The sequence below is a fragment of the Scardinius erythrophthalmus genome (assembly GCF_964197995.2).
Source record: "Scardinius erythrophthalmus genome assembly, chromosome: 1".
Lineage (NCBI taxonomy): Eukaryota > Metazoa > Chordata > Actinopteri > Cypriniformes > Leuciscidae > Scardinius > Scardinius erythrophthalmus.
Window position 1 is genome coordinate 39,067,478 of NC_138221.1, and position 25,044 is coordinate 39,092,521.

General features: G+C 35.6%; 1 protein-coding gene across 2 annotated transcripts; it reads right to left on the reverse strand.

The window, feature by feature from the left end:
• Positions 1-1,619: 1,619 nt before the first annotated feature.
• On the reverse strand, positions 1,620-16,057 carry slc29a4a (solute carrier family 29 member 4a). Of its 2 annotated transcripts, none has more exons than XM_081365167.1 (11): positions 15,875-16,057; positions 13,978-14,195; positions 13,018-13,149; positions 11,035-11,148; positions 9,087-9,215; positions 8,898-8,972; positions 8,507-8,763; positions 4,714-4,837; positions 2,994-3,181; positions 2,657-2,897; positions 1,620-2,503 (listed from the first exon to the last, which is right to left on the reverse strand). In XM_081365167.1, exons 2-11 carry the CDS (start codon positions 14,138-14,140, stop codon positions 2,370-2,372), a joined length of 1,557 nt encoding a protein of 518 aa, XP_081221293.1. In that variant the 5' UTR covers positions 14,141-14,195; positions 15,875-16,057; the 3' UTR covers positions 1,620-2,369. The 2 variants fall into 2 exon arrangements, with proteins under 2 accessions (XP_081221293.1, XP_081221294.1); XM_081365168.1 differs by having other exon boundaries at positions 1,763-2,503; positions 15,968-16,053.
• Positions 16,058-25,044: the final 8,987 nt, after the last annotated feature.

Sequence of the window (25,044 nt, forward strand, 5' to 3'; positions counted from 1 at the left end):
CAGGTTTATTAAATCTTACAGTTAATCTTTCATGTAAGGATTTTGTCATTTGAAAAATGGATGTTCTGGTCACTGTGATGGCATTTTATGAACTGGATGAAGACATCAATCCACAATCTGACTTGTGAAGCAGCCGGGAATCAATCATACCTTGTTCGTTCGTTCGTTCGTTCGTTTGGCCAGAGCAGAACAGGCCCTGACTCAGCCTGGTTTCTCCCAAGTTGTTTTTTTCTCTCTCTATTTCTGTCACCAGTGGAGTTTGGGTTACATGCTAGTTGCCTCTGGCTTGTGTAGTTAGGGACACTTAATGTAAAGCAATATTATTGATTTGACTGCACTGATACTATTGGATGATAACTGAACTGGGCTTTAAGATGACATTACTATTTTGTGCAGGACTCTTTTAGCTATAGTTGAATTTAACTCAATCCATAATTGATTAACTTTAATCAGCTATTGAACAGAACTGAATCAACACTGAACAATGACTCTATTTTCTTTTTAGAACTGCTTTACAGCATCATTGCTTTTTGCATCATGGAATCAATATTTTCCTGTTTATCACTGTAAAGCTGCTTTGAAACAACCCATACACAAAAGAAATACATTTGAAATATATTTTCAAAATATATTTTTGGAATATATGCAAATATTTGAAATTGGCCCAATAAATATATTTTAGTTAAATATATGTAAAAAAAAAAGTCATATATGTTTTAACTTTTGCAAATTGTTTCATTTGAAATATAAAAAGTTAACATTTTCACAAACAACACATTTTCAATTTACTTTTTAGATAGACCACTTCAGCCATGGATGTGGACATGGGTGAGCAGTGCTCTACCACTTCCCCCGCCCACATTTTTCCTACTGGTCAGGGATCGAACCGGCAACCCTTTGGTTACAAGCCTGAAGCCCTAACCAGTAAGCCACGGCTGCCCTTTTACTGACTTTATTGGCCTAAAATGACAAAATTGGCCTATTTTTACAGAATTGAATAGAGTTATTTAATAGTGTGTGTATGCAGTGTTAGACACTGAGTTCTATCTATTGTTTAAGTGCACTTCACTGTTGGAGTGTCACTGTTATACTTGCATCATAAATATTGTGCATATTTTCAATATTTAAATGACTTCAGGAAAGATGTCAATAAAACAACAATAAACCTAATAATTGCACTTAGTGTTAGGTACGTGCCACCTAATATGGCCCAATAGTCCCAGGAAAGCAATATCTGTCATTTTACATTGCAGTCATTTAAATGTAAGTACAGTATTTTATTATAGCTGTGTGTCATAATACAGTAGTGAAATATGGTAGCCTACTGTTGTGTATAAGGGAAAAGGTAGAGGAATTACTATGATCAAAATACATTTTCGACCCTTCTTTAGCAAGCTAAACATTTTATGGCCATATATTTTGTCATATATTTTACATTACATGTTATAAATGTAAATATATTTCACACTTAACATCATATATTTTTGTTATATTTCAGAATATATTTCAAAATGATAAATATAAGTGAACAACAATGCAAATATATTTCAATGTATTTGGAATATATGCCACATATATTTTTGACACTTTAAAATATATTTCAATATTTTTTTTTTTCTGTATGGGAATCTGTTATGTATAAAGCGATATATAAACAAAGGTGACTTGACTTGACTGCAGTTTTAAAATAATACTGTCACACACCCCAAATAAAGATAACTTTACTAAAAAAAATCTAAAAGAAAAATGCAGGAAAGTTTACAAAGAAGAAAAAAAAAACATTTTATTTAGATATGTTTACATTCAGTTAGCTTTAGCCAAAAGGTCCAGTATCCATATTGCACTATGATTTTCTTTTCGGCAAATCCCTTTTACATGCATCCAGACATAATGACCCTCATCTAGTACCGTTCCTCAGTCTTGTCAGAATGTACGTTCATGTTTGTCTGTCAATACCATATAACAACACAAAATGTGGAGTCAGACTTTAAACCAGAAGAAACCCCACAGTGATTTTCACAGTGCTGCCAGTGCCAGCTTTATCACAACAAAACTAACATTTGGCATCTTGACCAAAGCGCCGTCAAAGAACATTTGGCAACATGAAGATAACACTCTCAGAGAACAAAAGAGGCAACACAACTTAGAACACACACATATATATATAACTCTTTACAGTGTCAAAGCTTGTTTCTTCATCTATTTGACTACATTCACAGGCACACAGCATTGCAGGTGGGCCAAAAGAAGCCTGCAGCAGAGGTCTGATTTATGGGAACTGCGGAGTTGCTACACAGTGTGGCAAAGGTGCTGCCTGATGAGATTGATGACAGGAACAGATATGTTTTTTTGGCTTGGACTATAGGGCACTAGTACCCCTGGGTGAAGTTGTAGCCAGTCTCTGAGTGGAAGATGGAGCTTGAAGCGGTGAAACTGTAGGCAGCATAGGCGACCACAGAGCCCAACATCAGTCCAGACATGTAGGACACAGTCATTATGTTCCCTGTGGGACAAAAACACGCAAACTAAATTTACTGCCTGCTGCATCTCTAGAGAGGAGGTTATAAATGCCTCTTTCTGAAGGTTTAGACTTGTCTACAAGCATCTGTTAATCTGCATTTATACTCCATGAATCTAAACGGAGTGATACATTTACCTGCCAGCTCCCTCTGCTCAGGTGCCACCTTGCCTGCAGCATGAATCATGGGAACACTGCCAAAGTAGCCATTAGTGATGCCCATGAAGAGAGAGAAGATGCAAGGCCATGTCGGGTGGCTGAAGATGGGCTTCTGAGCGGGATACACACACAGGATGAACAGAGGGATGAAAACTACTCGCACACAGGAGCAGAAGAGAAGACGAGTTCCGTTCCATTCATACGGGACGGCTGCCAAGATCTACACACACGGACAGACGAGATTAGACATCAAGTGATTTCAGGGAACGTTCAAAGCGACAAATACTCTGTTATGTCACCATGTCTCTGAACATACTTTGCCCACAAAGTCGGATATGTTGAAGATGGCCATGATCAGGATGGGCAGCCATTCCCCCATTGTGACGTTCCTGATCTCAGACTCCAGTCCAGGAAAAAGACACAACGTGATGAAGTACGTGACGGCAATAGACAGCATGTAAGTCCAGATCACCCGGGCAACCACATAGCGATGCAGGATCATGTCTGCAACAGAGGGGGGTCATTGCTCGATTAACCCAATAACATTAGGTGCTTTTGACAGGTTACACTACTGTTCAAAGGTTTGAGGTCAGTAAGATTTATTCAGCAAGGATGCATTAGATTAAAAGTGACAGTAAAGCCATTTATAATGTTTCAAATAAATGCTGTTCCTTTGAACTTTCTATCAAAAGTATCCTGAAAAAAACATTGATAATAAGAAATGTTTCTTGAGCAGCAAATCAGCATATTAGAATGATTTCTGAAGGATCATGTGACTAAAGACTGGAGTAATGAAAGACTTCAGCTTTACCATCACAAGGATAAATTATATTTTAAATATATATATTTACATAAATATATATATATTTTAAATTGTAGTAATATTTCTCAATATTACTGTTTTTACTGTCAAATGCAGCCATTGCGAGCATAAGAGACTTCTTTCAAAAAGTGACCAAAAATGTACCCAAACTTTTAAATGGTAGAATATATGCAAAGTTTAGCTTATTAGGAATGCACAATATATCATTAACAGTAACATACAAGTTATCTGAAAATATTAAATACATATATTCACATTTACATATTTACACATTTACAGTTTATATTTTTACATTAAAAAAACTTAACCAATATAGATCTTCTAATGACTTCAAATTGTACATTATAATGTTGCTGTGCCTTAATTATTTTGTAGTATTTAAAAAATGCATTTTAGTGTTTTATTTTTATTTTTTATTTATTTAGACAAAATAATATAGGTTTTTGATATCAACCACTCAGTTATTGGCCATGACATGAAAATAATTTATAATAATCAGGCTACAATTGGAATATTGATGCATCCTCAAATCATACATTCTTTGTAACATGCATGAGGAGTAATACAGTGCTATGCATAAGTTTAGACACCCATGCTAAAGTTGACTAAAAAGAGGAATAAAAAATCATCTTTTGGAAATTGAACTTAATGCCTTAATTAAAAAAAATAAGGACACCAATTTTCTTTGTGAATGAATAATGTACCATACCAATCTTCACCATACCTAGAGATTGGCATGGAGTATTTTCCATAAGATCATCTCTCAATGCAAATCAAACCAGCTATTAGGCTAACTGAAATAAAACCATGCCAAACTCTAGGTATGGTGAAGGCTATGTGATGATGTGGGGCTATTTTAATTCCAAAGGCCAAGGGAACTTTATTAGGATGCATAGTATCCTGGATCCATGAAGTTACTGGCCTTTAAAAATAAAAATCTGCCTGCCTCTATGGGAATTTAACATAGGGGTGTCCAAACTTATGCACCCTGTATTTCAAGGAAGAACATTTATTTATTTACGATACATTATTCATTCACAAAGAAAATTGGTGTCCTTAAAGGTTGGATTTTTCCTAATTTTTTTAATTAAGGCATTAAGTTTAATTTCCAAAAGATGATTTTTTATTCCTCTTTTTAGTCAACTTTAGCATGGGTGTGTAAACTTATGCATAGCACTGTATGTAAAATAAAGTATTGTAAGTTAGATCACACCTTTGATGCCTGGCCAGCTCCGTTTAATCTTTGGTTTGGGAACGTCAAATCTTACGTAAGTGTTTCCTCCAGCAAAATCTGTGCATCCGTCTTCAGCTGGGGTGGAGCCCACTGCACCATTGCCCTTGAAAACAGACAGGACATCTGAACAATTCATACTGAATACATTATATCTGCATACATATGACTAATGCATGACATATCAATAATTGTTTTTAGTTCAGTATGGCAACCTTGCATTCACTTATACATGTAGCAAAATCTAACACATCAAGCAGGTTACTGCAACTTTGTAAGCGCGTGCACTGAATTCAGATCTTGTAATTCTTCTCTTGATGAACTTGCAGAAATGTAGAGGCTTTGTGAGAAGGGCCATTACTTGATTAAGGGTCTGGCTGAGCTAGTAAAACCACTCTCCTTAATTTGCTGAGAATAAAACAAGAGCGTTCGGGTCCCATGGCAGCACACACAGGGAACTGCTCAGCAGAAATACCCCGAGTAGCTACACCTTTAAGCTCCAGTTCACCAGATCGAATAATAATAAAAAATAACATTAATGTAAGAAATAATTAATAATAGGAATAAAAATAGGAATCCATTAGAATATATTTTGATTCTTAGAACATATTTATGGAGAATTTAGGATAAATTTCCAATTATGATAGAAATCCCACTAGCAATCATTTAGGATATCTAAACAAGGAATTTCTGGATGAAGATGAAGAAATCTTGAGGGGAGAAACAGCTGAGTGCTCAGTCACCCACAGGAAAAACATGAGGTTACTCTGAAGTGCTTTCATATATTACTCTGCCTGGACCGCCTGCACCTGAGTGAGCAGTGAGCACTTAAATCATACTCTCCCTGTGTCCTTCTCAGTCTCAGAGAGCACTGACCGGCACAAATAGAATGAAGTTATGTGGGATTTTACAGAAAACACTGCTGAGTATGCATTACTAAAACAGTCTTTTCAGAGTCCAGCTAAGTTAAATAGATTTACGAACTACCTTTCAATTAACTTACCAGCAGATCATGAATTTATTTATTTCTAAACCCCTCTGTCCTACTCACCCTGCTTCGAGCGGACTCAAACCGGCATCTCCTGCATGGGAAGCGGGCACGCTAACAAGGATGCTAAAGACCTAGCGGCAGTCGCTCTTGAGATCAGGGGAGTGAGGTTTACCTGCACAGCTCTCACTAGCTGGCCTCCGTTTACAAAGAGAGAAGGTTTGTTGTTTAATTTACACAGAATTTTTGGGGACTTTCGCCTGCTAAAACTGACCTCAGATGTTGGACTGGGCAGCAGTAATTGTGACAAAAACACTTAAAGCAAAAGTATGAGAAAGCTAGAGCACATTGTGGACACACTCAAACCACATGACTGGGTTAAAGGCCCATTCATTCACAACAAGAACGATAACTATAAAGATAACTATATCAATGACTATATTAGTGTCCACACCAGCTGACGATAATGTTCTGTTTGTTGTCTGCTATTGTCGTGCTTTAAATGCTCAAGCTCTTTAAATCAGCATGGATTCTGATTGGCTGTCAATGTTTTTATCATTCATCAGCTGGAAAAAAATCATTCTGAAAGTGATTCCAACGATATTGTTATCGTTATAGTTGTGATGTGAACGGGCCTTGATGACTACAGGCACATTCACTTTTTACTTTCTAATAAACGTTTTCATTTAGCTAAGTTTCTATTTTGGATCCTGTCGGATTTATATTTAATTGTTTTACCCTTGTTCCACACTTTTAGTCTTAGAATAGTTAGTGCACTTGCTTTAAATGAAAATTCAGTATAAAGCTATCTATATAAATATCTACATATTATTTATGTAATGTATTATATATATTTTTACATGTATATATTAGCAAATTGCATTTTGTATATTTTTTTGTATATATTGTTAGATTATGATGTATTGATGTTTTATATAGCTAATATGTACAAATTGTATTTTTAATGTTTTCATTTTATAATTAATTTATTAATATATTTATATCAATACATATCAATACAAAATATATGTTCATATTAATGTATGTTTATAATGTGCATCATTGCCAGTCAAGCTGTAATTTTGTGAAATTATGCAAAAAGATAGAAAATTCATAAAAAGTTAGCCTTAAAGGGGTGGTAAAACACCTTTTTTCTAAGGCTTGATCGTGTTTGTGGGGTGCACTGTAACATGTGTTCATGCTTCGTTTTTTAAAATTCGCATTATTTTTCACATATTTAACCATTATTCCACACTGCTCTGTCCCTCCTTGTAAAAACGGTCGGATGATTTCCTGGTTCTAAGAAGCCCCGCCCTCAAAAATACGCAATGGGCTCAGATTGGTTTGCTGGACCACTGTGTTGTGATTCGCTAACCGCCAAGTGCACGTTGTTTCGGAAACGCCCCTTACCCTCACCGGTAGTTTGTGCTTCAGTAAACAACGGCGTTAATATTCCCATACCAGTTTGAGCCCGAATCAGACCCAGAGAATGTTAGTGGAGAGGATCGAGCAGAACCTGTTCAAGAACGGCTGTTAAAGGACGTTTCAGAAAGGTATGTTTTTTTTTTAAGACTGCAGATCTATTGTGATCGCTATATGACACTGTTACTTTTGTATATTTAAAACGATTGTAGCTAAATATCTGTCGCCGGAACTATTAACCCAATACGAACACTAAACATCGGCTTTATAACAGTAGCCAAATCAAACACAAACCATGTTTAGCATGCCTGTAGATAAACAATACATAAAAGCTATAATCAAAGAATAACTTACACTGATCACATAAACGACAACAACCACGAACATTCAAAGTTCGCTGCGCTGGTGATATTAAACAGAAGTTTGTATGTGTTTGTCGGATAAGTATGAATTAACGTTAGCATTTAACAAACTGGTTTGTGGAGACAAACAGCGTTGTCCTTCGTTTACTTGCTCGCTACGATGTACAATTAACAATACAAACTATTACAGGAAAACTCATCAACGAAAAAATAATACTTACATGTTGTGGCTCGTAAACAACAGCTTCTGTTTTTAAAGTTGGAACTGCTCGATCTTTCAGGACAAGCCGTTGTGTGAATCCTGCATTGTAACTCGTGTAGATTGAGGAAGCTTTCCTCCAGAAAATGTGCAGCACAGAGAGCGACATTTGGATTATAATTATGAGGGACCGAGTTAAAAATAAATTGTAACCGTCCTTAGGAAGACTGAACAAAGTGGACCTGCAATCTGGGTGAAAATAACAGCGTTTCGACGGCATAGCGGCAACGGCACTCTACTACCACAACAACTCTTCTCCAAAGCAACATAAAATGGCATCGCCCCCTCTATGTATTGTGTTCCCAGAGGAGAGGTTTATGTAAATGTTGGGCTTAGTGATGTCAGCAAGCCCACAGGAATGTCGTGTAGTCCCTATTGGCCGTTTCTGTAGTTCTTAGAAATTGAATTCTTTAAAAGCAAATATCTCCCTTTGCTTTAAACTTTGAACGTTGTAACTTTGCAGATGTTGTTTATGCTCAAACAGCAACATTACACACTAACTAAAGTTAGAAAAGTGAAATCGTGTTTTACCACCCCTTTAAAGAAATCAAAGGAGTCTGAGACTATTCCATTTTTTTTTAAAATCTCATGTCCACCACAAACTGAAAAAAATAAAATAAAATTGAGATGTGGTGAAAATGCCATTTGCTAGTTCAGAACAACAACAGATTGGAGAAAGGCCACAAACAGGTTCATCTTAATATGTCCTTCTCACATTTGACATGCAAAACTTACAAATCTTACTTCTTCTGCAATTACATCATGGTGGACCTGGTACTGGGTTCCATGGTGTGAGTGGTCTTTGGCATGGGACAGGCCCTGTCGTGCCAGACTCGTGTAGTATTTGACAAAACGTGTCCGTCGCACCAGCATGTGCAGGACAAAACAAACCAGCACCATACAGATGGAAATGACGAAGAATATGATGGTGTTCTCCCTTTCGTTTTTGATCAGTAGTTTTGTGAAGATTCGGCTGAGTGAAATGATTACTCCTGCCGTGCCTACACACACACACACACACACACACACACACACACACACACACACAAAAACCAGCAATGAGAATCTTGTTTTTGCAGTTTGCCCAAACATCATGGTTTTTCATAACCACATCTGATGACAAAAAGCCTCTTACTCTCTCCGGTCATCACGCCCTGTGTGTAGCGCTTGGGAAGCATCCCCATGTATCCATAGAAACTGGACTGCTGCACTGGAGACACAACAGCATAAACGACTGTTATGTCAGGAGATGGTTGAGAACACAATGTTCTGAGCCTAACTCAACCCAACATGATTCTGCGGAAAGGAAAATATGACTAAATACCTGTACATCCAAATGCCACAGTCCCCATAGACATCAGATTGACGACATATGCCTGTTTTGTGGTGAACTTCTCCAGCCACACATCAAAAATAGTGACAAAAAACAGAGGTCCAAGTGCAAAGAGGTAACCTGCGAGAGATGAACTCACATATAAACAAATCATAGCACAGCTCAAAATCGAACTATGTTTGCAAGTAATATCATTGAATATTTAATTATAGTAGATGTTTTAACAGGCCTGATTTGTTTTTGGAGGGCTCTTAAAGGGATAGTTTACCCAAAAATCACTGACTCACCCTAACGTTCCAAACTTGTATGACTTTCTTCTGTGGGACACAAAAATGCATTTTGAAAAATGTCTTAGTGTTTTTGTCCATGTAATGAAAGTTAATGGGGTCCAAAACAAAAACTGGACTCCACTGACTTAAGGCCCATTCACACCAAGGACGATAACTATAAAGATAACGATAAAGATATAATTCTAAAAATCGTTCTCCATATTAAAAAATAACAGAGTTCACACCACAACTATAACGATAAAGATATGAGGAACGATATCGTTAGGATCACTTTCAGAACGATTTTTTTTTCAGCTGTCGAACGATAAAACACTGACAGCCAATCAGAATCCATTCTAATTTAAAGGTCTCGCGCATTTAAAATGGATCTGGATCATCCGGGCGCGCGTGCTTAGAATAAAAAGACCGTTATCGGTCGTTGGTGTGGACGCATATATAGTTATCTTTATCGTTATCTTTATAGTTATCGTGCTTGGTGTGAACGGGCCTTTACACTGCACACTCTTAGAAGAAAATGTTCTATATAGAACCTTTAAAGGATTCTGTCAGGTGCTTTATACTATATATAGAACCTTTTATGGGCTCCCATCATGGGGTAATTTTATGAATTTAGCTTTAATTAATTAATTTTGTTTTAATTGATTTTTATTTTAAACTAAACTTAACAGATCGTAAACATACTTGATCACTTTATAAAAGTAATGTAATAGTTAAGGACATTTCACCTTTATATAGAACCTTTTAGCAAAAGAATCAAGAATCCAAAAAGTCAAGAATCCAAAGTCAACCTTTTTTTCTAAGAGCCTACAGACAAAAAACACTGAGACATTTTTGTGTGTTCCACAGAAGAAGAAAAAAATGCATAGGGGCCATTCACACAGAGACGCGGGACAGCTGAGTAAAAAATGCACGGCCTAGAGATGCGTTTTTTAAAAGTTAAACTTATTTTAACTTGAGTGCCGCATTTTTAGAATGCGGAACGCTGCAAAAGATGCGAGCGCAATGGTTAAAGACTAGCACGTGTTTACATTGAAAAACAGTGGAAAACTAGCGCGGTGGAATGGAAAAAAACACGTTCTGTATGGGCAGTTGTTCTGATGATTTGCGCTACCCGCTACCTCCCATTAAAACAGTAGGGTGTTTTTCGCTATCGAATTCTGCTACCTCTCAGATTGTACTGCCAGAATCATATTCATGTGGTTTGAGGCTTTATTAACACCCATACCTACCCCTACCATAAACCTACCCTTAAAACAATGCAAATAGTGTTGGCAGCACAATCTGATAGGTAGCATTATTCGGCCCCTTACAGGTTTGAAACCACATGAGGGTAAGTAAGTTCATTTTTAGGTGAACTATTTCTTTAAAAGCATGAAATTATTCCCTGTTTGCTCCCATTCTTGATGGTCACTAGTGAAGGGTTTGTGGCAGTGTGTGTTTTTGTGGTGTCATCGACCACTTTCCCTTTGTTTTTCTCCTGTTTCCATTATATGTGATCCATCTTCTTAGTGTGCATTTCTCTGTGTTTTGCAAGCGTTATTCTTCAGGTTCGGATGAGTGATGCAGCTTTCCCCTCAGGCCAGCAGCTGTCTCAGGTCAATCAGCGGCCTCCTCCCCCATCCCTTTGTTCTCTAGATAAACAGACTCACCCACAGTGATCCTGGTGTGCAGGCTCAGCATCTCCACCAGGACATTGTTTAGGATCACGGCCACTAGGGCCACTAGAATATATGTTAAACCCATGTCAAACACGATAGATGTTCCTGAAGGACACAGAAGACAAAGAGGAAATGACTTCCAAATTGAATGCACAAACCACAAAGAGAAGATTCATGCAATTTCAGATATCAGATCTGAAATATTAACATAATCAGATGTTTGAGCCTTTTTGGATTTGTTTTAAAAGAAAAATCATAGTCATAACAAGTTAACAGTTATTGTAAGATTAAAATGTTAACAAAAAGAGCCGTTGAAGAAATCACCCATTCACAACCTGAGTTGCAAGTTGCACCTTCTGCTGATCATTTGATTTATATTTAAAATTCATAAAAATTCACAAATCTTCTGATTCATATTATGTTTACAGTCTACACTACTGTTCAAACGTTTGGGGTCGGTATGATTTTTGCTCTCAAAGGCTGCATTTAATTGATCAAAATTACAGTAAAAAACAGTAATATTGTGAAAAAATATTATCATTTAAAATAACTTTTCTCTATTTTAATACATTTGTTATTAATGTCACTGCTGAAAACGGTTGTGCTGCTTATTATTTCTGTGAAAAGGAAGCAGTGATGCATTATTTCAGGATTCTGTTGAAAGGAAAAAAAACAGCATTTATTTGTGACATTATAAATATCTTTACTGTTTTTTTGTTCAATTTAATTGCTGAATAAAATATTAATTTCTTTAAAAAAAAATCATACTGACCCCAAACTTTTTATATATATTATACACATCTTATTATATACTATGTACTGTATATTTACATTTTGTTTAGCATTTTTGTTCATGTCTTTACTTTGTTTAGAGCATAAGAAACAAATGGATTTTTAAATATATTTTATTCAAATGTTATGCTATACCTCTGTAGTGGGCACCAGGACTGTAGAGGACAATAAAATGACATGTATAGGCAAAAACAATAGGATTTTTTTTTTTTTTTTCATTCACCAATACATTTTTAGGTTTTCAGGATTTTTTTAAACCAAATTTTGTATAAAGATGATTCTCAACTATGTTATGAAAGATGTAAGGGAATTAATTGATATACCATTTTACTTTATGCAATACTGTATGTGGGTAAAATGGCCATACATGGGTAGACCCATTCAAAGCCCATGTATTTATACACTGTATCTAATTTGCATATTAATATGTTCTTGGGGCAACATGTGATGAAAAAAGAAATGTAGTAATGGGAGTAAAAACTTTTTCATAATAATATCTAATATTTCATAATGAATACTGACATATAATTATTATTTCGCTATTCTCTTGTTGTGTCTCCCAATATGCCTGATAAACATGCTTAAAGTCCTGGTGTCCACTACAGTATACTGCCCTGTTTTGTAACAGAAAGTCATATTTTGATTAGAAACCTCATAACATTTTCCTGAGATGTTGATTTATGGCAAGCAATAAGAAAATTAGTCCGATTTAAATGATAATTACAAAATATCATCATATTTCCATAAGAGTGCTAAATGTGATCACCAAATTAATGTCAGTCATTTTTAAAGACCAAGTAAAAGTTGTTGTCATGGTAAAACCTCCAAACATTTGGTATCTTTACAGGACATTCAGACTGTGGCATGTATGGCGTCACTAAAACATAATGTCTACAGTGGACAAAAGAGTATTCCTGGGTCCCAGGAGGATATATATATATGTTACCGGCAAAGTGTGAAATCCCGGCATTCTATAGAATGCCTAGGTAATGTATAGAATTAGGTAATGTATTTTTTGCAAAAAACATCAGGAATTCTATACATTGCCTAGGCATTCTATACAATACCGGGATTTCACACTTTGCCGGTAAAATATACAAATCACAAAAATTAACATAAATCAAATGAATTAATTAATTTCACAGTTTTGGTAAGTTATGAGGCATAAATATAATGGAGTACCTTGAAATTTATGATGCAGGTAGTCAACGTCTGTAATGAAGCTATTGTAAGGCAGCAGGAAGCCCACTCCAGCCAGGAGCATGGCAAAATAGATCCCATGGTAACGGTCGTCTGGAATAGGTTCTTCAAACACTATGCGCAGAAATCACACACATTTGTATGCACAAACAACAAGTCAGAGTTAGAAACACTGTCCCATCTATGTTTTATTTGTGTGTGACATTTCAAAATAAATGCATTTTAAATATTTGGCTCCCAGCCTAGTCTGCAGTCTCTTTGAAGTATATTTATGCATATGTATGAGACATTTGACATTTTGCGCTCTCTCTCTCTCTCTCTCTCTCTCTCTCTCTCTCTCTCTCTCTCTCTCTCTCTCTCTCTCTCTCTCTCTCTGTCTCTCTCTCTCTCTCTCTCTCTCTGTCTCTCTCTCTCACTCTCTCTCTCTCTCTCTCTCTCTCTCTCTCTCTGTCTCTCTCTCTCTCTGTCTCTCTCTCTCACTCTCTCTCTCTCTCTCTCTCTCTCTCTCTCTCTCTCTCTCTCTCTCTCTCTCTCTCTCTCTCTCTCTCTGTCTCTCTCTCTCTCTGTCTCTCTCTCTCACTCTCTCTCTCTCTCTCTCTCTCTGGACGAGGAACTGATTGATGGAAGCACTTTTGTGCCTCTTGCTGTCTTTAGTGCATATGGTATCAAATGTAAAATATAACTTATTATACGTTTAGCTTTTACCAAGGATCATGGAGTAACCCCTTTCCTGATCCCTTGATTTAATAAGCATGACCTTTGTAGCCAGGCAACATGAGGGGACAACAGACTCTCCACCTAACATGATTAGACCTAGCATACATGCCAAGTGATGTAACCTTTCCAACCAAGGTGAGTCTTCATCCTTGCCCAACCAAATATGAAATAGTGACTCAGGTGACAATTTTCCATTGAGGCACATCATATGCAGCAGAGACTCACCAGGTTCTGAAAGGGCCAGCACTCCTTTATCAGAGATGTCTTTCACCTGGCAGTCCTCTTCCTCCAGCTGATAGCTTTCGAAACTGAAGCTCATCACCACATTGCCCTCGGGGGTCTGGCCAGGGGTGGCCTGTTTACGTCTCTCTACTCCTTTTGAGCCCATGGTCCCCGAGATGTCTTTCAAAAAGGCCTTTTTTTAACAGTGCAAGAAATATGATCTGTAAGAGGATGAGAATTATTCATGTGCCGGCAACTTACAAAACAGATTAGATGCAACACATTACATGCAAAACTATCAATATCTCGATTTTTAAAATTGACTTTACCTCAAAATGTAAAGTAGCTAAGATATTTCATTTTAAAGTATTTTAATAATACAACACCCCATGTAACAATCACATGAGATGTTGACATTATAAACAATCCTTAAAGATAGTTACATGTATTTTGTGTTTTTATTTTGCACGTATTCCTGGTGTAAATAAAGTTCAATACACACATTATAGGCAATATTATAGGCATTTTCAGTTGAGATGAAAGGGGCTTGTGATGTCAAATTGGCTCTAGCGACTGAACAGTGAAGTGTAATAAAAGCATGTGAAGAGCAGCCTCAAGCCACTTTCTGTTAAGTCGACCATGCTATGCGACATTTCACTTTTAGCTATATGTTGTATTGTGCAAGTGTCCAAGTAACATCCTCTTTATATCTGTTTGCATATGCATGTGTGTATATCATTACTGATGAATTGTCAAGGATATTGCATCCCTATGTGTTCTATTTTAGGAAGGGACAGTAGGCTATCTCAAAAAATCTATTCTGTTAATGCAAATCAGGCACTTCCAGCGAGCAGAGCCTGGGCCAAGATGCCACTGTTGGACGTGCTCCTGAAATCTTCCTCATCTTGGAAATATGCCAGTGCATCCTTTGAAGGAGGCTTGGGCTTGCAATGCATGACTGGATCAAAAGAAAAGCAATCTTTGATATCAGTGTTACGTCACTGACTAGAGAGCGGTTAGGCTCATTTTGTGCCTTATCCGACTGTGTTGCATTGAGTGAGTGATGAACAAAACAAATGGAATTGCTCATTGTCAATAATTTACACAGTACGAGTTTATAAACACAAATACGTACATCACATCCACCAAGCTGTCATGTAGCATATAGTATCATAGTGGTTCATGCTGTTTAACTATGAGATACTGTAGCCTATGTCAACAGTGCTGAAACATGCAAATAAAAAGCACAGAGCAACACCTGTTCCTGGACGAACTGTCAAGGTCTGTCGAGACTCATTTTACTCCGCTTATTTTCTAAAGGCTAGACGATAATGATAAGCACAAACAAGGAAATTAATATCAAGAAATGTATAAAAGCTTTCCAAAATAATATAGAAAATGTGCTGATGAACGCAGACGAATGATGTAAGAGGTACAACCAAAGGACCTGATGCTCGCGTGCTTTGTTGTGATAGATAGCCTAGTGTTGTTGTGTGTTTAGCACAAGTTAAATCTCTGACATTTGTGTGAAAATTTTTGATGAAAAAACAATAAGTCTAAATCCAAACGAAGTATGAAAACTTACATATGAAAAATGAACTGATCGTGCACTTAGTAGTGCACTATAATTAGCAGTATGGCAAAAACAGCAGTCAACGCGCCTTTCAGTGAGCACTAATTTAATCACTTTCTTCTTTTCAAAACATACCATCCCTGCGAGAAAATCTCAAATCATTTTCTGCTATCTTTCTTTCGGGTGCTTTGTTGCTCTCACGGGACTTGTTATAGTCACACAATCAAATCGCAGCGTATATTTTCCATTATTCATCTAGCAGCGCTCATGCATCATTTAGAGACAAAAGCGATACAGTTATCAGAAAGACAACAGGTTAAATCTTACCCCCGAACAATTAAATGTCTCTTTACTCCCTTATTCGCATGTTATTCGGTGTAACCACATCCCTTCTTTACATATAAAGTATTTTCATCATACGTGCGGTGATGTTTCGGTTCTCCGGTGTAAATATCCTCCTTGACAGAGCCGCTATCATTCTCCCTCCCACACAGCGCTGTTGTATCGGTCTACAAGCCTCCAGCTGTCTGCCTAGGAAACCAGCTTTCATTATCGCTTTATTAAAGGAAACCTGCTTTAGTGCACTTCATGATTCTCAGAGCACTTATTAATGCAATTAAAAATACATGCAAAACTAATCAATGATTATCATGCAGTTTCACAATTTTAATATTTTCAATATAAACAAATAATTAGAATATATATGCCTATATATGGAATGCTTAATTCTGATTGGTCGGTTGAGGTTTTCATAATTTCTGAATAGATAAAAATTCAAGTCCTTGTAATAATAATATACTGGTTGGATAGTTTGGGATCAGTACGATTTAATTTTTTCCTCCTAATGCTTAAAAAAAAAAAAAAAAAAAAAACTACACACTTTTTGCATTGCTGGGTCTGTTTGGACCCGGTGGAATATAAGCTTATAAAACAGTCATAAATTAATATTTTTGGACTAAAACCATATTGTATGTATCTAATCAGTAACTTATCATTAATGACTGAATGCACAATGGTTTTGAATGTTTTTACCATTACTTCATTTACCCCCTTTTTATTAATTGAAAAATCAAGAAATTCTTTGAAATGTAAAATGTCACAGAGCTACGACAAAAACAAGTGTGATGCAGGGATATATATGTATTATATATATATATATATATATATATATATATATATATATATATATATATATATATATATATATATATATATATATATATAACATATATATTTAAATAGAATTAAATTAATTTGAATCTTATCATTCATGACTGCTCAAAATAGTCTAAATTTGTCAAACTTGCATATTCTTTTCCTAACAAAACAACATCACCAAAACAACAACAATATTACTCTGAAATGTTTTCAAACAAAATATGTTCTTTTTACTTAAACATTTACTTTTGTATGAAAACATTATGATAAACAGCTTGAATCTTCTTTAATTCTGCAATGATTCATCAATAGGTGACAGCAAAGTGAAATGTGGACTTTTTCTTTTCCCTCTTTCCTTAAAATAGGTTGGTCTACTTTAAGTACTTTTGCTCTATAAACACATTAAGACATTAATTTGTTTATATTTTTTTTTATTTTAATCTCAGAATTATTGTGTGTGTATGCACTAGCATGTTTATAAACAAAATGCAGCCCAAAGGCATTAGCTTAAATGGTTATATCTCTTTTATATATATATATATATATATATATATATATATATAAAAATGACAATACACTTACAAAATGTCATCTTTGTAGGCTATTAAAAATGATGTAGTCTACCTCTTCCAGTTCAAAATGAACCTGAATGCAATAGAAGTGTTAAAAAGGAAATTAATAGCCTACTTTTAGCTTAATACTTCTAAGGATGTTGATCAAACGTGCTAAGGACTTTTAAATTGTTACAAATCTATTTTTGTTTTGAACTTTAGTTTCATCAAAGAAAATACATGGTTAAAACAAGAAGCAGCCCAACTGTTTTCAACGTTGATAATAATCAGAAATGTTTCTTGAGCATCAAATCATCATATTAGAATGATTTCGATCATAACACTGAAGACTGCAGTAATGATGCTGAAAATTCAGCTTTGTGTCTCAGTATGTTATTTGGTCTATAACATTAATACATTTGCATTTGGCAGATGCTATTATCCAAAGCAACTTACATTGCATTTCAAGGTACACATTTACATTCCCTGGGAATCAAACCCATGACCTTGGCATTGCAACCACCAGCGCTCTACTGTTTGAGCTACAGGAAGGCTACATTAGCTACATTAGCCTCGACATTAGCCTCTGTAGAAAAAAAAAATCAAAACAGTCCACATTTTGGAAAAATATAATATATTGCAACAGATTGGAACAAGTGGGACCCATGCATACTGAATACATTTGCAAAAGTATTAATTTTGTCATTATTAAAAGTGACATATTTTGGATAATCAATGTGTACAATACATGGTTGGGCAGCATTCAGCCTTGAACTGGATTTTGCATCAGATGTCCAGACAACATAATTGGGTAAGATCAAAGCTCAACAGTGAATCTCAATGAGGAAGGCGCATGAGATTGCTTTATTTGCCTTTCGGAGGAATCAATGGACACCTTTTAATTTCGAATAGTGGGAAGGTCTAGATACCACATGTATAATACACAATGCCGATGTTATATATCTGTCATCTCTTATAGAGTGAGAAGGCAGCAAAAACAAGGTGAAAATGCAGTGTTCACCTGTCAAATGACCTGCCAAAGCAACAATGCCCTATAAAGGGGAAATTAACTTTCTGTTCCATATTTATGACAAATATATCACACACTCATTCTGACTGTAACCATGTAAAAGAAAATGTCAGCTGAAAACTTTCTCTTTCAGCTATTAATTCAATCAATATTATTGAGGAAGGTTGCAAAATTCAGACACATGCAGGATGCTTTATTATTTACCATTTAGCAATGAAATAATATGCTTTGTATATGGCTGAGCCCAGCAACATTAGTTAAATGAGTCCGTTCTTAGCCTGGATGTTCTGTTTCCCAGTGGGAATCTAATTTCCTAGCCAATGTCATTTCCCCAGAATGCTTCTGTGCGTGTGTATGTATTCACAAAGCTGACTGGGCTGTTTCATTACATCCTCTGTCACCTGCTCTGTGAGAGTACAAAATGGCTGAAAGGCATTTGCCCAAAAGGCATTTTCTACTATTTGAGTAAAATGATAATAGCATTGTTTGCTGTATTTGTCTTTTACCATGTGCAACTTTACAGAATGCATATTATCTAATGTCTGTTTTATATATTATTTTTTATTAAGACATAAAATCCCGGACATAACGCATCAAATCGTAGGCTATTAAAACAAGGTATTCTGAGTCTCATATTCACCCAGTGAATTATTGGCATAACGATAATATATTGTTCATAATTCCTGACATAAATTTGTAATTTCATTTATTTAGCTGTGCACTCTTTTTCCCATTACAAAAAAGTCCAAAACAACCATATCAGCCAGCGCACCCTCAACAAAAACTTACAGACTGCCTCTTTAAAGTCACCATGTACAATTTTTTTATAGAATATTGCAGTATTTATTATAAATTATTCATTTCTGCACATCATATATATATATTTTTTAATACATGTGGCTTCATATACTTTAATCAAAATAACTTCCCCTCCCTCTTGTGTTGACATCTCTTCTCTGATGATGTGTTTACTGGCATGGGGGCGGGACAATCTGTCACTCACATGAGATCGACCAATTGCAAACCACAATGATCCAATCAAAGTCCTGCTGACAAACAGCTTCTTGAACAAAATAAAAAAAAATGCATTTTTTTTTATTTTGTTCAAGAAGCTGTTTGTCACGGGTGATTGCAGGAAGGCAGACGGAGACGAAGATTTCCACAAACTAAGGTTTAATGTAAATCACAAGACAGCAGAACAGATAGCAAACTAGCAACACACAGTAAAATGTAACAGTCTGTAAAGACTGACAGAACAGACGGAACTTAAATACAAACACAGATTACACTGATTAACAGAACACAGGTGATACAGATGATGAAGATTAACTAAACACAGGTGATACATCTGAACTAAATGACAGTAACCAAAGAAACGAAGGAGTGGTGAGAAAAGAAAGGAAAACAGGAACCAATCAAAACACTTGACACTGTTTCCCTGAGGGGCAGTTACACGACACCATTTTCAACTAAAAACGGAAAGCTTTTTATTCATTTTGGACGTTCAATTACACAACTTTTTCGGGGGCCTGAAAATGCAAGTTTTTTTTTTAAATTGAGTTTCAAAGTGCAAGTTTTTGAAAACGATACTATTATCGACGAATCGTCCCCATGTAAACGACACAAACAAGAATTTACCTTCTCTTAAAAAATAAATTTTTTATCAAGGTAAAATCTACATACAGTTCCCAAACAAAAGTATTGTTTAGTGTAAAACATGTTGAAGATTAGCGAACAGGCTTTCAAGTCATTAAATTGACCTATTTCCTCACAAAAGCTGTTTATGCCTCGTAGTGAAGCGATCTCCTCCATTAATATCCATATAAAAGGCTTGATCCTTCCCTTCGTATACCGCCAAAGCCGAAGTGTTAGCTTTAGCTGTTAAGCTTTTTGGCTAAAGGACAGGTTGCAGGCTTGCCTTCCGGGTGCTTTGGTGTTTCTTTACAAAGTGACATCGTCAACTACTGGCCTGGCAGCTTAATACAGCGTCTAGTCGTTTTCGTGGATCGTTTTGACAACGTTGTCGTCTGTACGTGAAAAAAGCAATGGAAATACCTTTCCGTTTTTAGTACATCATTGTCGTGTAAACTCACCCTCAGATATATGTCACAACAGGGAAGAAAAGACCATAACAGAAAGACTGTAACTTCTGTTTTCATGTCCACTTAAGTTTAAATACATAACACAAGACAGATTTAGGTTCAGAGTTCATCTATGTGCTAGCTGCTAGCTGCCCTCTAGCTCAGTTTTGAGTTGATCGCTTCTTATTCGGTTAAGTGCCACTAGTAGGGCTGCTGTTTCAGCATATGGTGCTGCAGGAGACAAGTGATGATCCATATCATGCAGGAATAAGATAAGACTGGAGAGTAATGAGATACGGCTCAAACACTGCCTTCATTAATCGCGTTTACTGCTGGGGTTTGTAGCACATCATGAGCTACCTTGATAAACCAGAGGAAATGTCCTCATAACATGCAGCTATAAAAACAAATCAACATGTTATATTTTTAAAGCTTCAAGTTAATAGTTATGCCTATTCCAACAAAATATACATAGCACAAACCCCAAATAACAATTCTATGCAAGATAAGATACATTTTATCTGAACCACAATTAATGATATAGCTATGATCTCACAAACAAGCCACTGAAGATGTAATTCAGATATTGATAGACAAACAGTGCTTTAGTGTGTGCGAGTAACAGTTGGCATATTGTCAAAAAAATGAATAAAGAAAAATATGATCTGTTTCTAGAACTTGCTCAGTATTAATAGTGCCTTCTGCAGCACCTTATAGTCTTATTTGCAATGTATTTTGAACACCAATTGTTAAATCCTGTAACTGCAAATTTATTCAATGACTTTGAAACAGTATATCATGCTATTGCGATTTTAGATCTTATATTTGCTTTACTATGTTTTATTATTTGAACATTAAATCTCACAATGGCATCAGGAGGTGGCCTCCAAACAGACCTGTGCCTAAAGTCAAGACATTGATTGTGTCTCTTTAAGTCACAACATTTCACTTGGCGGCCATCTTTGAAAAGCCTCTCGGGCAGCTATTTCAGTCATGGAAGTACAGCTCCTATCTCTTTTAATGGGAAAACATTGAATTCTCCAAAGCTGCTCACTTATCTTATGATTGAATTTCCTATTTGAAATCACCAATGAAATCTGACAACAACTGTCTCGTAAATTTTGTTTCTAAACACTCAAATCATGACAAACTACCCCCCCCCCCCCCAAAACAGCGTTTTTCAACCAATGCGCTTGTGCAGTCATAAGTCTCAGAACACAGAGAGAACAAGAACAAGTATAGAAAACAAGAGAACAATGTAAACACTGCAGGATGAATTTAAATCATGTTCCAAGGGTGTTAAGGAGCATAATAGCCTCAGGGAAAAAGCTGTTTCAGAGTATAAGTCTATGTAATAATATCATGTGAGATTGTGTGAGAGTTTACAAGAGGTGGCATTTATTGTATCGCAGGCCTTGTGCATGCAGAATAGGTAATTACTATAACAATTATTTCTTGTATATGTAATGAGATTGAATATTGTAAATGAAAAATCATTATGCTATACATGCTAATTCCTATCATGACAGTTATTGCAGATATGAATATATAATGCAAAACATAATAGTCTCTCTTCTCTGCCATGCAGACAGATTTTTGATAAATTGTCAAAAGCAATCAGCTTGTGAGACATGCGGTGAGAAAGAATTACCTGGACACACTTCAAGGCCTTAATTTTATTAATACATTAAGTGTAAACTGATCTCCCTTGACAGCACTTGTAAGATTAAAACCGTAGGCTGTGTTCAGAATGCAATACCATATTACTGAATACTAGATGGGCACAAATCCATCAAAAAGTATTTCATTACAAATTACAAATACTTACTCATTACTTACTAATTTGTAATTTGAAAATACAAACAAAATTTACAGTCTTTTGAAGAGTGAGAGTAACTGTGGAGTTAGATACAAGTAAGAGTAAATCTCAGAATTTCATTGTTTAATGCAGACTTTTAATGTACATGTTGCCACATACTGTCAAAATAAAAGATCATTACGCCTATAACACTATATTTGTATTATATTACAAAAAACTAACGCTGCTGTGAGGGTGTTTCTAATACAGCGGCTGTGACAAAGTTGATATCTTTCTCTCTCTGCCGACTGCCATTATCAATCTCTCTCTATTTCTTTTTTAAACTCTTTTTGAAAGTTGTGAAAATGCTGTTGTGGCGTTTTTCTTTTGCTATTTGAGCAAATGGGAACACAAAAAAATATATTTTTTAATGTAGTCATTCACTGCTATAAAAGTTTACCCAACTACGACCACTTCCACTTCTGAGAAACCCGTAAATGTTAACAGGGTCAATAGGATGTGTCACGTCATGTGATTTTCTTGCATCTAGCCAAAAACTGTGATAGGCCATTTGGTAGTCCTATTCGTATTTTATATGTCTATGGTCCTATTAAGCCATATATGTGAAATAAAGATATATATTTGAAGTATTTGACGTATTTTAAATACAAATTACAGAATATCTGAATAATCTGAATAGTACACAGTATACACTGTATGCCTACTATTTAAAAAAGTAAATAAAGCCATAATCCCACAATAAATATATAAAATAGTATGCTATAGTACGCGATATGACTTTGTAATTATGCATGTTGCGACAAGTTATCATTTTGAAAATAAAAATGGTTATTGAGCATTTTGAATCAGATTTTGTGCAGAAATTTACATTTACATTAAGCAGACTGAATGAGTCAAGAAAGAGATGTGGAGAGGATATTTCTTCTGGTTTATCCATCACAATGGAAATAGCAAGTCAAGTTCGGCACATTGCATTGTGGGATACAGCAGTCCATGCAGTAAGGTCATTTGTGTACTGCTTGTTTTGGCAAATGGAAGTCATCCGGGTATCCTTAAATTTAGAAAACATTCTAGTATACATACTGGAGGTCTGCAGCAGTAGTACGAGTCAGTATGTTCAAGAAAGAAAATAAAGTTAGAAAATCCAAGGGCGCACAGAGAACTCATATATTCTCTATCATTCCCAAGGCAGATAAATGAGCTAGAATAATAACATTCTTTCCATTACATAATTTTCCTAATCATGAGGATTATTAACTTGTTAAATTAGAGTCTGGAATTGAAATTGGCCTGATCTTCCATCTGTTAGCAGACATTATGGATGAACTTATAAACCCGGGTCTCTGAAAACATAGATTAGAAATAATATTATTTTAAAATGTAATATGTGTCCTATGGCAATAATAATATTTGAGGAGTAAACATATGGATAGTGAAAATCAGCGCAGACAGGAGAATAATGAAAACCAATATAATGTAACTGCACGCTGGACAGTTCTGAAAGACTATGAACTGATGCGTCCATTTGATGTGACTGCGGCACCATCTTAATTAAAATCTCAAAATTATAATTCTGCCGGGGATTTTTATGGCAGAGCAGAGTAATGAATGACACTTATACCTTTGACCTGCTGTCTAATGCATCTACCACAGTCTCTCTCATTCTAATGAGATCACCATGACAGACTTCTCTCTTTCTCATTTACTGAATGTTATTGAACACTAGTGCAAAACAACAGTGAGTTAAAGACAATAATCAAGCATTTTAATAGTAACAATTCATTTTTATTCAAATTAATAAATGTATATATAGTCTTAGTCACTATAGTTAAACCATCATTTAGGCTACTTAATTGTTTTTCTTTTACCATCATTATGTCACAGCGGAAAACAAATCCATGTAATATAAAGGATATTCACAGTTTAAAGTATATACACATTACCTGGGATCTACATATCCACTCAAAGGCTTTCAGCTGCCATGAGAGCTTTTGGTCTTCTGCCATATACAAATAGATGTATGTGCACCTAAAGGCAAATGGATGTTACGGAATGACTTTTTACTCTGGGCCTTCAATTAAGGAAAGAGCCTGTAAATACTGATACTGTTAAGTCATCTGTATCATCTGTACTGTATGAAAAACTTAAGAAAAAAAATCCTGACACAACGCTGAATCATCCCATTTTGTAATGTTGCAAAACAAATATTACTATTAAGTTATTAAGCGAGTTTGGCATACAGTTAAGTGCACTTGCCTATGAACATCCCTAAATACCCGATTTTGCAACAATAAATTCAGTGTCTATATGTCTCTGTTGCTCAGAGAGGATGATGCTTTTGCCTAAAACCACATAACCACTGCAAAAAATCCAGTAATTTTCTCTCTAGCTAAACTTAAAACAATCAAAACAACAGATCTGCATAAGTCTAAAGACATGTGCAAGTGTTCACATTATCAAAACCAACAAGTAGGTCTGATTACTTGCCATTAAGCACATGTTTACCGCCAGAAAGATGCAGTATGTGATTTGATGTGTTTTCATCATTGCCTGTTTTACACACAAGTGCGTATGCAGTAATGTCTCCCTCCAGTGGTAGTAGCCTATATTAATTACAGACCAAGAAAATAATATAATATAATAATTTTATTTTGCGTGTTTTAGATGCTTAGATAAGACTGTTTTCACGTAGCCTACTGTTACAGTTATTATTCCAGAAAACGTGGTATTTTGTCATCGTATTTACTTTTGTGTAGGCCTTTGCTAAAGTTAATCCTAGAATAAACCGATAATATTGTTTATGTTTGTTTCTTTCATTACATTGATATATCAAAGCCAAACAGCATATTATTGATCGT